The 14944-nt window shown below is 46.8% G+C and overlaps 1 protein-coding gene across 2 annotated transcripts in view; it reads left to right on the top strand.

Moving 5' to 3' along the window:
• The window catches only part of SFT2D1 (SFT2 domain containing 1), a 39043-nt gene extending 33699 nt beyond the window's left edge, over positions 1 to 5344 (top strand). For both annotated transcript variants that reach the window (XM_075924621.2, XM_075924622.2), the window contains 2 exons: positions 1351 to 1380; positions 4578 to 5344. In XM_075924621.2, the coding sequence (XP_075780736.2) occupies positions 1351 to 1380; positions 4578 to 4617 (70 nt within the window). In that variant the 3' untranslated portion in view covers positions 4618 to 5344. The remainder of the gene's footprint in view (positions 1 to 1350; positions 1381 to 4577) is intronic.
• The last annotated feature ends 9600 nt before the right edge of the window (positions 5345 to 14944 follow it).

Here is a 14944-nt window from a genome sequence, read left to right as displayed (position 1 = left end):
TGCATCCCAGATAGCTTAATCTCTGGCCCTACCACAGAGCCTGTGCTTCGAGTGTGCTTACCCCACAGCACACCAACCCCTTGGCCCTATATCCACCACACATTGTCTGTGTGGAATGACTTCTGTTATATACCCCCACCCAGTGGTACATATATCAAAAGTAATTCTGCACATGGACATAAAAATGAGGAAACACTGCATACTACCAGGTACATACTTACATGAACTACTTTATCAAACTAAACAGTTTCTTTGTTATCTTGGTTTATGGTAGAATTGTAGGTTTTATATTGAAGATGGAAAGGAATAGTCAACTACGTGCGTTCTCCACCCCTACTCCCCTTGCTACTTCTCTATCAGAGGCAGCAAAGGGCAGGAAAGAGGAGATTAAAAGCTGCCCCCCTTCCCGCCCAGCACTGTCTCCGCAGTGCTGCCTGTCCCCTTCGCTCCTTGCTGTCAACTCTATCAAAGGCGGTGGTGGCAGGAGGACAGGGACTGCTTCTGGCTCGGCAGGCAGCTTGGCTCAGTCCTGTTTACGCTGCTCTGCAGTTTAAAAGGCAGTAGGAGCTGGGGAGCCTGCTCCCTCTCCCTGCCCCGCCCCCAGCTCCTTTTGCATTTTAAATTGCAAAGCTGCAGCAGGGTTAGGTCCCAGAAATGGCATGAACTGGGTTGCTTATCGACTAAGCAAGTAGTCAATAATTCTATTAACTACTCAATTAGTTAAATACCTGTCGCCTTACTCAACTATATAAAATAGGCAGGGCTCGACAATTAATGTAATCTACTCGTCCGTGGCAAGTAGATGACAAGCTGGCACAGACGCGCAGTGCGCGGGGATCGCCGCTGCTTGGCAAGCCCTGGAAATAGGGATGTTATCACTCTTCAAGAAACCAAGCTGAGAATTTTAAGTGATAGTACATCTCCATATTCTGTTTTGTAGTGGAATTCATAGTCAATGAATGTTAAGTGCTACATAGCAACACACATCATAAAAAGAGACAAGAATCTCTTGGCAGTACACTTAGTTATTGAAGTATTCTTTTATTGTAAAGTGCAGAGCTTAACAGTTAATGTAATCTACTTGCCCGGGGCGAGTAGATTACAAGCTGGCACAGCACGATCAACACATGCGCAGTGTGGTCTGCGCGTGCGCAGCGTGCAGAACTGCGCAGCTGGCGAGCAGAGCTTGCCGCCACTTGGTGAGCCCTGGTAAAGTGGATATAATTTCAATATGTAATCCTATTGCATGGTTTATTATAGAAGTCTGCAACAAAAACAGTGAATTGATATGTAGAAAACAAATTAAACATTTCAAATGAAGACCTTTTTCCTCTTTTTTTTTTTTTCCAGGTATAGTCTCTCATATATTCCTTATGCAAGGTGAGTCACCATTAATTGATCTCCGTTTAAACAATTAAAAGTGAGTCCGTTTAGTCCTAATTTTTTTTTTCAAGAGTGTAATTAAATCACACTCTTTAAACTTTTCTAATTTTGAAAAGCCAAATGTAGCCTCCATATTTTATATATATCTTAGCTTTTGGGTGGACAGTAACTGTTTGAATTGAAAGGTCTACCATTAACAGGTTATAATTAAGACTGGAACTTTTCAGCTTAGAAAAGAGAAGACTAAGGGGGAGGGGGAGGATATGACAGACATCCATAAAATCGTGACTGGTGTAGAAAAAGTGAGTAAGAAAAAAGTTATTTACTTGTTCCCATAACAGCATAACACAAGAACTAGAGTCACCAAATGAAATTAACAGGTAGCAGGTTCAAAACAGACAAAAGGAAGTATTTCTTCATGCATGGTGTCCCTAGCCGCTGTTGGTCAGTGACTGGCAATTGGTGACAGTGGAGAGATCACTTGATGATTACCTGCTCTGCTCATTTCCTCTGGAGCACCTGTCATGGGTCACTGTTGGAAGACAGGATATTGGGCTAAATCAGCGGTGGGCAAAAAGCCCTCTGCAGGCCAGATCTGGCCCAGCAAGTGAGTTGATCAGGCCCGCGGAGGCTCTGCTGCTCCCCCTGTCCCCAGGCCAATTAGGGCCTGGGGTTGCAGGAGTGCACAAAGTCGCCTCCCACCCTGCAAGGAGTGTAGGGATGCTCCTTGCAGGGCAGAAAGAGATTACTCCATCCCCACCCCAACCCTCACTCCTGCCCCCACCCCAAGCCAATCAGGTCTTGGGAGGGGGAGCATGTGAAGTCTCCTGTGGCTCTGCAAGGGAGGGGCTCAGCATTTAAAGTCTACCACTAGCTGCTGCTCAGCTGGCGGTTGACTTTAAGCAGTTCTCCCTTGCAGGGTGGGGGCAGGAAGAGAGAGATTTCACATGCTCCCCATCTCTAGGCCCTGATTGACCCGGGAGAATCAGGAGGAAGCACATGAAGTCTCTTCCCACTGCCAGGATCACAGGTACCTAGAGGGAACAGCCAGCTGTTGTGAACAAGTAGCGGTGCACAGACTTTATGTGCTCCTTCACCCACAGACCAATCAGGGTCTGTGGGTGGGGAAACGGGAAGTGTCCTGGCTCTGCTCCTTCCAGGGAAGACCTGAGCCACTTCAAAAATTTCTGATGTGGCCCCGGTCAAAAATTATTGCTAATTCCTGGGCTAGATGAACCTTTGGTCTGACCCAGTATGGTTGGTAGATGTCAGAATTAAACCATAAAACAAGTCATCCTGCCTAATGAGCATTGACGGACCTATACTCCATGAATTTTTTTTTTTAACTTTGTTAAAGTCTTGGCCTTCACAGTATATCCCGGCAGGGAGTTCCACAGGTTGACTGGGCATTGCATGAAGAAATACTTCCTTTTGCCTGTTTTAAACCTGCTACTTCTTAATTTCATTTGGTGACCTCTAGTTCTTGTGTTATGGGAACAAGCAAATGGCTTTTTCCTTGCTCACTTTTTCCACACCAGTCATGATTTTATGAACCTCTGTTGTACCTCCACAGACCCCATCTCCTCTTAGAGGAAAATTCCCAGTCTTGTTAATCTCTCTTCATATGGCAGCTAGGGATATAAGTGACTAGTGGACTATAGGATAAGCATAAGCTTCTAGGCTAGTCGACTAGTGATGCAGCAAGGGTGGGGGAGCAAGAGCCAGTGCTGGGGAGAGTTGGCTTAAAAGCTGGCTCTTTCAGTACTGTTTCCGTGGAGGACAGGGGAGGTAGAGACACAGCGGGAAACAGAGGAAGCGGGGACTGAACCAGTCTCCACTCCCGCTGCTTCTGCTGTGATTCTGCTTTTGAAATGTACAAGAGCCCCAGCAGGGGACGGTTCTCAAGATAGCTGAAAGCAGGGAAATAATACAAAATTAAATATTAAAATACGGTATCTTAATTTTGATGCATCCCAACTTCTCCAGTCAGACTTTTAACTTTCTAAATGTTCACTACCATGTTTCACTTGTAGGCTTATTTTTGTTCAGATCGGTTTAATTCATTCTGCTGTTTTAGTACACGCAAATATATTCGTATATCTAGATATATTAATAACCAGTGCTTTTCTTGTGACGGTCGGCCCCAGTACTTTAATTGAATGGGATTCCCCTCTGGCATACCAGCACCTATTTCCTGGGGCAGCTTGACTCCCAATGCTCAACAACTTTTCCATTTTGTGTTTTTCCCTTTTTTCTTTCTCTCAACAACTTTGAACTTGGAGTACCGGCACCTCTTTTCTTACAAAAAAAGCACTCTTAATTATTGGGGGCCAGCTTTTACTTTCCCTTATTTGTATGCTGATCTGGTAAAACATGAGTTGACTTGTTTCAGTTCAGTTTGAATTAGATAATATAAAAATGTCTTCAATAAATCCCAAGGCGTCTATGCTCATTTTGACCAGTAGTTATAATAGTGTACAAGCCTAATTCCTTATCAGGTAATTGAAATATTTACTAGTATAAAATGTCGTCTCAGATAGAGCTTCCAGTGTTGTCTATCTCTATAAGTAATTGGCAGAGCTATTCCGTGATGCCACGAAGTGGCATTGCATAACTTATCTTCTGTATTCATTTGTTTTAATGTGCATTAAAAAGGTTATTGCAAGAAAATACCCCTATTGAGGAGTGTTTACTTTGAGTAGGATGTATACGTCCTATTTTTAGCACGGGTTTGATTATATAAATCTTAATGATAGGACAGCTGTGTTGGGGCATATGGAAATAATTTACTTACCTAAACTCAAGAATATGGGGAATGTCCTTCCATTTTTAAAATTGCTAACAACCAAGTACAAAGTCTGCTGAATAGCAAATCATTAAAGTTTTGGGAAGATGAAAAAATGAGACTGCGCAAATTAAGACTAATCAAAACAGAATAGTGTACAAAAACAGTGTGCAATATGCTTGTCAGGGAAGAAGTGTGCCTTCAGCTCTTTGAAACTCTCCAAAGAGTTTAATATAAATTATCAGAATTCTGCATATGACAAGTAATTTCCTTTTTATCTAAAATAGTGCATCATTGAATTTGTATGTTTTTATAATTAATTTGCTAATATTTTTCAGATTCCATAATGTTTTGTTGCATTTCCACAATTTGAATGTAGCCTGTTAAAATTAATTGTTTTTTTTTAAAGGGATGCTGTGATTAAATGCTTCACGTCGTGCCTGAATTAGACTAATCAAAACACCAAACTAGTCAACATATTTTAAAACCAGCTTATGTTTTTGTGACTGTGTATCAAAAAAATTTTATGAATGTCCACTTCTGAAACACCTGATGCCAATTATAGTATCTCCCTTGCCTTTTGCACAATGGGGATTAAATTATTTTAGCAAGAAGAAGTTTTAAATATGAGCCAAGTAAGCTGTGTTTTATTCCTGTCTCAACCTTTTAGAAAGTAGTATAGGACTAATACTTCAGGCAATGGAGTCATAAAACTGTTTGACTCAGTTCTGTTAACACAGTTTAATCCCCAAGATAGATGGTTCAGGATTTGAGTAATGTATGTAAAATTTCTTATAAAGTTTTGTGTATCATTTATGTTATTACTATTGGTTGTTCACTCTATGCATTTCCCAAAGATCAGGATTTTATAATGATTGTAGAGAAAATGTTTAGTTAATTATAGCTGGTAGGACTGCTTTGAAATGTTTGTAGGTTTGTAACCGTATGGAGAAAGCTTTATATGAGCATGTGAGGTCTGGTAAAAGCTTACTCAGTTTTGTTATAATGCTAACATTTTAAGCACCAATTTTTTTACTTTGAAACTTAAAATATGATTAGAATGACTTATGAAAATAATATATACATTGATTTACAAAATACATGTATTTTAAATGTCTATAATTTTTAAACTTGAGCCACGTGGCAGAAAATTAAAAGGCTGTTTTTGAAAATGTGTTCCATTGTGGAAGTAATAATTTGAAAGTGTGTTGACTAATTTCAATCTTATACTGCCCTCCCATCTTTGTCAGTCTAAACATAGTTGATAAATGTACCAAACTCTAACTGAAACAGTCTGAATATGAAGTAGGGGTGAGCAAAATCAGGACCAGGGACGAGATCTGGCCTGCCCACGAAAGCTTACGCTCGAACACTTCAGTTAGTCTATAAAGTGCCACAGGACTCCTTGCCGATTTTTCTTCAGCTTGCCCATAGGCAGAACACACATACTTACAACCTGCAGCATGTGTTAAGCTACTCCTCTTCCTCCCCTCCACCACTCCCACCTTCCTCCATCCTGCCCCAGAGCTGATCCCAGGATTCTCACGCTAGCTGTGCAGAGGGGAGGAGAGTGCTGAAGTCAGTGTGTCCCCCTGCCCTGTACCCATTCTCTACAGAGCTGGTCTAACCTGAAGTGTGGATAAGTGACTCAGAAGTGCCAAGTTAGAGGAGGATAGAGATAACAGCAGAAGAGAGGGCCCTTAAAGAAAAAGAACAGGGCTTCTCAGAAACTTAGCCAGCACACACACATACTGTGTGTCACTGTCATACACACCCAGTCTATGCCACGCTTGCGTGCCCACACGCGTACTCATTGTCACATACATAGGTGTGCGCACGGGGTGTGCTAGGTGTGCCCAGGCACACCCTAATGTCTCGGGCCGGCTAGGGGCTGCTGGAGGAGGAGGGGTATTTGAGATGGGGAGCCGCAGCTCCTCACTTTCCCTGTGGTCACCTATGGCGCACTTTGGGGCAGAGAGAGCGCGTGCGCGGAGAAAGCAGCTGGGGCCCGACCACAGATGCTGGCTGGAGCCATTTTTGTGCCCCAGCTCTGCCCAGCCCAGCAGCACCACGCGGCACCCCACCTGCGCCTGGGGCCTCGTCCTTGTCCTCGGCCCCGCCCACGTGGTGCCCCTTAAAGTGAGGCGCCCCAGGCTAGGGTCCGGCCAGCTTGTAGTTTGGGTCAGCTCTGCCTCCAGCCCTGTCAACTGGAAAGCAGAAGCCGGCTTAGCCTAAGGTGAGGTGAGGTGTGGGAGAGGAAGGGGCTTATGCTGAGGGGAGGGGGGCAGATGAGGAGAAGAAAGGGGAAGGCACCAAGGGACAGGGTAGAGGAGAGACAAATGACAGGGCCAAGTGGAGACAATGAGGAAAAGAGCAGGAGGGGAGGTGTCAGTGGGAGGGGGGACAGGGTGATACGGGGAAAGAAGAGGGTAAGGATATAAGGGGTTGGGGGGGAGGTGGAGGTGCTGGGAGAAGAGTTGAAAGGAGGGGTGGGCATGAGGAAGGCAGGGATGGAGCAAGACTTGTGAGGGCACGGGCATGAGGGGAATGGGGGCGGAGGGTGGAAAGGGGGTGGGCATCAGGGAAAAAGGGGGCAGGGGCAGTGAGGGAAGGAGGAGGCACTAGGACGATGCAGGGGTAAGGGAAGGTGTGGGTGCCAGGGGATTCTGGGGGTGAAGCAGAAGGGCAGACACCTGAAGGGGAGGGACCAGCACCAGAGGGGAGAGGCAGGGCAGGTGTATAGGGAGGTGTTAGCTGAGGGGATGAGGAGGGGTAGCTTGCATGATCAGAGTGGGGCTACTGGAGGAGTGGGCACAGGAGAGAGAGGAGGGCTGGTGGTGGGGGGGCAGGTCTCTGGAAGGCTGAGGGCAGTGAGAAGGGCAGGATAGCAGAGGAGGTTGAGGGGTTGGGGGCAGCAGGCACCAATGGAACTGATGGATCAAGGGGAGACATGGCAGCAGAGGGAAAAGGTAGGGGTTTATAAGATAGTTATTAATAACTTGGGTACCACAGTGGCACATCCAAAGAAGCCACATGAACTCAGTACTGGTGCACAACACAAAATTCATTCTGCAGATGGGAGGAAACTCTTAGAGCAGTGGTCCCCAACGTTGCGTGGCTGCCGCGCGCCCGGGGGTGGGGCCACCCACGAGCCGCGTGCCCGGGGCAGGGGCCGGCAACGCACCCCGGGCTGGCACTGCGCATGGGCCGCGTGCCCGGGACCGTCCACGAGCCACGCCCCCAGGCCGGCAGTGCACATGTGCCCTGGGTCTGGGGCTGGGGCCACCCACGCGCCCTGGGCCGGCCCTGCCCATGTGCCACGCGCCCAGGGGAGGGGCTGCCCATGCGTCCCGCGCCTGGAGCCGGCACCATGCATGTACCGCGCGCCGGGGGCAGGGCCAGCCCAGATGTTTCAGCGGGCGCCCAGAAATCCCCCGGCGGGCGCTATGGCGCCCACGGGCACCACGTTGGGGACCACGGTCTTAGAGGGAACACTTCCCCCAGCTCCTCTGCACTTGAGTTAATGTCACATATATTGGGTTAATGCAATTGCAGGAGAGTTGCATAAGGGGGGTTTGGTGAGGGCCAAACTAATCCCTATTGGTAGAAGGATTACCTATTGGTGGGAAAAGTCCTTAGAGGGGATCACGTGACACCTTTTACTTCTGGTCATGTGTCCATCTTGTCCTGAGAGTGTTACCTCCAGAGGTGTGGCCAATGGGAGTTGGAGTGTGCCCAGTGGGGCTCGGGTGTGGCTAATGGGGGGTCAAAGTACATTTTAAAACTCTTTGGATGCACACCCTAATAAAATGTGCTGCACACCTATGGTCACATACAAAATGCTGTACACTCAATCTGTATCTCTCACAGTCTGTGTCGCTCTCAAAATGTTGTCGTCTTTGAGTGCTGCTTGAGAAAAAGCTCCAAAGAGACGGTGCACGCGGCGCGCGCACACCTTATTTGAATGGACATGATCAACACATATCGAAGAACAAAAGTTACAGGTGTCAAAGTCAGACAGGACTCACAGATTTGGCAGACTGCTCTGTTTATTTCAGCAAAGCTTTGCTAAAATGCATGGAGAAAATGTGAGTACCCTACAAGGTTCAAACCCCTTGATTTTATACAGTCAAAAGGAAGCCAAAATTAACAGGATTAAAAGGGGGGCAAAACTTCACATAATTAGTGTGAGGCTACTCAAGTACTCTTCATTTCAATATTAAGCACACAGCAATCTCCTGGCTATATCTCCCTGATTATCTGGAATTGTTTCCTAACACTTAATGTTTCTTTTCCTGTTAAACTCAGGCCCAAATTGGCTAGCACCTTGATCTGCATACCTACAATCAACATTAACATACTTTTTCTTCTTCCTCTTAAGAGACAAACAGAATTCCTTTAACTTATTCAATTATTACAGCACAATTCATCTTTTTCTTACAGTATAATTCTTTCTACTTTCACAATCCCTCCTTTTGGTCAAGCTTCGCCTATGACCAACAATTACTGGGTTTCTTGCATTAACCGTTCTTTGTCTCTCTGTTCATCAGTGATATTTAAAATCATCAGATTAGCACTCTGGTGAGGGGTAGCTAGCTGTGTGATATGTTTTGCACAGTTTTGGATACAACAGGAGATTAACTGAAAACATACAAAAATCATTAAGATCCCAAATAGGATAGTCAGGGCTCCCTGAAACAACCAGTTTCCTATGCCAGTGAAATTGAACAAGTTACTCAGCCATTTCCACAGGGAACTTGGCTCTTCGTGAGGAAGATATGCAATCTTTTCTAAGTAGCTAGCGCGATCTATTACATAATTGGTGTTGTCTGGTATATATACACAACATTCTTTGCCAATGAGAGCACAGGTCCCTCCTTTTGCTGCCAGCACTATATTCAATGCCTGACGGTTTTGGAGGACTACTTGTCTGATCGCTTCTGTTTCTTTGGCCAGGGCCCTTAAACTTTCTCCAGTTTCATTTGCCATGATTTCAACTACTGCTTGTAACCTCAGAAGCCTTTTTGCATGATGTATTACTCCCCCAAGTGGGATAAAGGAACCACCAATAGCTTCTTCCCAAGTTAAAGGGCTTATGTGATTCACATACCATTTGGCATCCGACAAGTCCCTACTTTTTCGCCTAAAATTACGGAGGCGTTCTCGTGGGAAGGACTCTAACACTCGGAATTGTGGGAAGAGTTGGGCGAGATAACAGATACCTGACCAGTTAACTGGTAATGTGGTATAGGCCTTTGTTCCACAGACCCAATGATGCCCTATCAAAGCCGGGAAGGGTCGGTTGCACCCCTTTGCCATATAGATGTCTATAAAGGAGGAGTAATATCCCCCGAAGGGCACAAGGTGATTCTCCTTACGGGGAGTAGTGTTATTTGCATGGCATTAAAGATTGTACTGATGTTACAATATGCTGGAGACAACTGCTTCTCCCCAGATTTAGCCCCGTTCCATTACACAGCAAACACCAGTGACCTTTTCCCTCCACCACGCTTATCCATTTAGATACATTTATTCCCACTGCTTCCCAAGTGTCATTACTGTTCCATGTCTTGTTAAATGGATGAGGTCCTCCGGTGAGGCCTGGGGAATTAAGTGGGATTGCCAAGACAGGAACCAGCTTGTGAGTGGGCTGGGATGTGGCTGCAGACCCAGCAATTAGAGATATTAAGGGTCTGAGCGATCCATACTTGCTGGTGGATAAAAGAATTGTCATTGTGGATTCCCCAGACCTTAAGACACCAGTAGCCGAGGAACAGGCCCCCACCAGAGGCACATGCTGGAGGCAAGACCCTTTTTGGTTCTGACAACCTCAGCTGAGGGAACCGCAGTCACGGTTTTATGTCCACCAGGCAGCAGGCGCTAGGCTCACTGCTGCTTCTTCTTGGGCCTTGCTTTTGGTTGTCGTCTGCTTCAGGCAACCCTTACGTGAACGTAGGTTGTAAGGTATTGCAGGCTATTCCTCTACGTCTTCTTCTGGAGTCAAAATTGACTCTGCGTGGTCCTGAGGCGATGACTGGTCTGCTGGGGGTGGTGCCTTCTTACACTGAGAAGCATGTATCCATGCTGCTATGCCGGATAGCTTAACAGCCGTCTGGGTAGTGAGCAGCACCTGATGTGGGCCCTTCCACCGGGGTTCCAAGGCGTGTTTTCGTTGGTGGTGTCGTATGTAGACCCAATCACCTGTCTCGAGGGTGTGGCAGGCGTCAGAGGTGGGTTCGGTTGGCCAGGCGGCTCAAACCTGTGAATGGAAGTGACTTACAGCTTGCATTAGTCCCTTGCAGTACTGAAGGAGTATACTGCGAGTCAAGTTCAAGTCTGAGACTGGAGTAATGGTAGTCATTGTTCGCATAGGGCGCCCCATAACAATTTCAAAAGGACTTAATTTATGTCTTTGGGATGGGGTGGATCGAATTTCCATAAGGGCCAATGGTAAGGCCGCTGGCCAGCTTAACCCTGTAGAGTCACAAATTTTTGCAAGCTTATTTTTTTTAGCATGCCATTTCGTCTTTCAACTGCACCTGCGCTCTGTGGGTGGTAGGGACAGTGCAGCAAGTGCGTGACATGTAATACACGATCCAGGTGCTGAACAAGTTGTCCAGTAAAATGTGTACCCCGGTCACTGGACAGAGTGGCAGGAGTTTCTTTTAACAAACATTTGGCAACAGACAGCGAATCAGCTTTGCGACAAGGAAAGGCTTCAATCCAACCCGAAAATAAGCATACCATAACCAAAATGAATTCATATAGTTGACACACAGGCATTTGTACAAAATCAAGCTGCCAATGCAAGAATAGTGCTTGGGGCAGGCCCCAGAACCCGTGAGCTACCTTTACAGGTTTGCCAACATTGTAGCTTTGGCAAGTGGTACAGGCGGCACAGTGGTGAGCTGCAAAAGAGCTGAAATGTGGGGCCCACCATCCTGCCTTAGTTACAGCAGAGATCATACCCTCCTTTCCGACATGCGAAACGCCGTGTAGCAGGGCGGCTAGAGCTGGGTAGAGCGAAAAGAGGGCCACAAAGGCACCAATAAGGGGGCGCCAAAGGGAATCAGGGTGTAGAGAGCAATCCTGGGCGACCCAGGAGTCTTTTTCTGTTTCTGAGGCAGAGTCTTGGAGCAGGGTGACTTTAGAAAGGGACTGCGGTGGTACAGAAACAGAAAGGGAACCGAGAAACGCACCTGGGGAAGATTTTATGGCAGCATTACCCTTAGCAACATTAGTATCTGCTGTGGAGTGACCAGGGCACTTAACAATAGCTAATGCAGATGGGAGTGCATACAGGAGGAGCAGCAATGTAGGGGCCATTCTTGATAGGGGTACCAGCAGAGGTAAGGAAACCCCGAGCTTGCCAGAGGGTGCCAAAGTCATGTACAACCCCAAAAGCGTAACGAGAATCAGTATAAATGGTGGCGGAGCGTCCCTCAGCCAGAAAGCAAGCGCGGGTTAGGGCAACTAGTTCAGCGACTTGTGCTGAAGTCACAGAAGGTAACGGCGCAGCTTCTAGGGTTTCAGAGAGTGATACCTCAGCATATCCTGCGAGGAGACGACCTTGGCTATCTCTAAAGCAGGAACCGTCAGTGAATAACACAAGGTCGGAGTTAGAGAGAGGGACATCAGAAAGGTCGGGGCATGGGACGGTGACAGCAGAGACACTTGCAAGGCAGTCGTGGGGTTCACCGTCATTAGACAGAGGAAGGAGAGTGGCAGGGTTCAACTGAGAACAGCACTTTATGGTGATATGCGAAGCCGAAAGCAGTAAAAGTGAGGCGGGCGGAGGAAAGGTGAGCTGTATTACCTTGTAGCAGGAGAGTATCTATAGAGTGAGGGACCATGAGAGAAACAGGAGAGCGGAGGACAAGGGACTCAGACATTTTAATTAGGCGTGCCGCGGCAGCCACAGCCCGCAGACGGGGGTAGACCTTGGGCAACAGGATCCAAGGTGGCAAAGAAATAAGCTACTGGACGATTTTTTTGCCACCATGCTCCTGAGTAAAAACCCCAAGTGCACAACCAGATTGCTCGTGGCAGAAAAGGGTAAAGGGCTTACAGTAGACAGGTAACCCTAAGGTGGGGGGGGGGGGGGCAGTGAGAAGCACTAAAGAGTCAGTTTCTGAGACAGATAATGAAGGGGAACAGAGGAGTAGATCATTTACACATTGGACCAATGTGGACCCAGAGGGGAAGACCAGGTTAACAAGGTCTTTGGCTAATGCTTGGGAAAAGTAAGACGGGCTTTCTGTGTACCCCTTGGGAAGCATACTGCTGCTCCTTGTAAGAAAAGGCAAAAAGATACTGGAACTTAGGGTGAACCGGGACAGAAAAGAAAGCAGAACACAGATCAACATCAGTAAAATGAGTTGCATCTGGCAGGATAGAAGCCAGATTAGTTGCTGGGTTAGGGATTACAGGAAAGGTGGGTACAACAATGCAGTTAATAGCTTGAAGATCCTGAACAAACCGCCATGATTTCCCATCAGCCTTTCGAACTGGGAGGAGGATAGGGGTGTTACAGGGGCTGGAACAGGGGACAATAATGCCTTGTTCCCACAGGGTGGATATGACCGGAGCTGAAACCTCTAAATCCCAAAAACCCGGTGCCACGACCCCTTCTCTGACCTTATCCCCATTCTTGGTACCCTCCCCATTCCCGGTACTGTCTACCCTGCCCTGAATAATGCTATATTTGCAGAGCTATCAACCTTTGTGAGGACTGCTTCTCTTTCCTTTTAGAGTGCAGTGGCAATGCTCTGCCACTGCTTGCAATTTGTCCATGGTCTTGGCCTCCGATCCAACACTTATTTGCTTTAACATACTGCTAATAGCAGATAAGAGGCTATTAACAAACGCATGCGCCAGGGCGCCCTGTCCATTTTTACCTGGTTGCTGTACCCCCAAAAAATCAAAAAAACCAACCAAACAAACAAAAACCATCAGTCAGTCTGTGTGATAGTTGCCCGGGTTTTTTTCTTTGTTGCTGTTTACGGGGTTATAAGTAGCTTACACAGTTGCAGGAGGTCTGCTTCAGAGGGTTCATAGGCATTGCACACTAGCAAAATTCCTCTGCAAATTTGGTAGGGTTTTCCTGGGGCTTTGGAAAACCTTTTAAAATCGAGTGGAGCTCCGTGTGGGTCCAGGGTTTATAGCTTCAAGTGGGACCGGTCTGAGTTTTCTTGGAGGACGGGGTAAAGGGAAGCGCTTGGTCTGGTGGTGGGAGAGGAGGTTTCCAATAAAGCTTTTTTTTCTTATAATTAGAATTTTTAAGGGAGGCGAGCTTCGATTCAGTTCATTTAAGATTTGCCTCGTCCCACCACTGCATGAAGCAATCTACCTCTCCTCTAGCCAATTTAGTTTTTGGGAAGGCCAAGTTTGTCTTTTAAGACATCCACTTGGTCTTTGTTCCAAGATCCTAACAGTGGCCACTGAGTTTTGGGATCCCCCCAGAGTTAATCTAGATCATTTTTCCAGAAATTTACAGGAGTCCGGACCCTTTCTAAAATATATAAACTGAGCCAGGGTCCCTTTAGGGAACTATCCCTGCTTAGACATCTGCTTACCCATACAGGAGGACTTCATACACCAATCACACCAGGAGGAAATTCGGGTTCGTCAGAGCGGTGCCCGGTGCAACACACAAAAGAAGCCCACAGGCTACTGCCTCAATCGCCCTTGCGTTCACTCCAAGGATTTTATCCAAGGTGCGGTGCGGCTGCGATTGTGCAGATTCCAGTCACACAGACCGCGGGGACAGGAGCCCCTTGGTCGGCCAGTCCCTGGACAGGGATGGCTCCCAGACTCACTCACACCACAGGGAAGACGGATAGACACAGAGACAAGACAGTCCTCAGTCCGGACAAAATAATTACCTGACCAGAGTCCTGATGTTAGATCCCGGGATCCCTACCAGAACAGAGCAGGAACCAACAGGTTCGATGGCGTAGACTTCGCTGTGGCTGTGCACCTTTCCATTCTGGCGGAGGACCGCTCAGGCTAAATGCCCAGGTGCCGGCTGCCACGGTCATCCTGCAAGACAGTCAGGGATCTCACAGCCTCAGCGAAGACGGTTGCCATCTCGGTGGAACCTCCAAATTGTCAAAGTCAGACAGGACTCACAGATTTGGCAGACTGCTCTGTTTATTTCAGCAAAGCTTTGCTAAAATGCATGGAGAAAATGTGAGTACCCTACAAGGTTCAAACCCCTTGATTTTATACAGTCAAAAGGAAGCCAAAATTAACAGGATTAAAAGGGGGGCAAAACTTCACATAATTAGTGTGAGGCTACTCAAGTACTCTTCATTTCAATATTAAGCACACAGCAATCTCCTGGCTATATCTCCCTGATTATCTGGAATTGTTTCCTAACACTTAATGTTTCTTTTCCTGTTAAACTCAGGCCCAAATTGGCTAGCACCTTGATCTGCATACCTACAATCAACATTAACATACTTTTTCTTCTTCCTCTTAAGAGACAAACAGAATTCCTTTAACTTATTCAATTATTACAGCACAATTCATCTTTTTCTTACAGTATAATTCTTTCTACTTTCACACAGGTAAGTAACTGTTCTTTTCCATACTCTCACTGGGAATGTAAACAACTAATTGACTATTTGAGCAAAAGCTTATCGGATAGTCAACACGCTAGTTGACTAATCACTCCCTCCTCCCCCTTGCTGCCTCTATCACAGAGGCAGCAGGGCAGGGAAGAGGAGAAGGTGCTGGAGGGAACCAGTCTAAAAGCCCATTTCCCACAACTCC

The sequence above is a fragment of the Pelodiscus sinensis genome, chromosome 3, assembly GCF_052426305.1.
Source record: "Pelodiscus sinensis isolate ZL-2025 chromosome 3, ASM5242630v1, whole genome shotgun sequence".
Taxonomy (NCBI): domain Eukaryota; kingdom Metazoa; phylum Chordata; order Testudines; family Trionychidae; genus Pelodiscus; species Pelodiscus sinensis.
The sequence above is the reverse complement of the archived record's forward strand: the minus strand, read 5'-3'. Positions and strand labels throughout refer to the sequence as shown.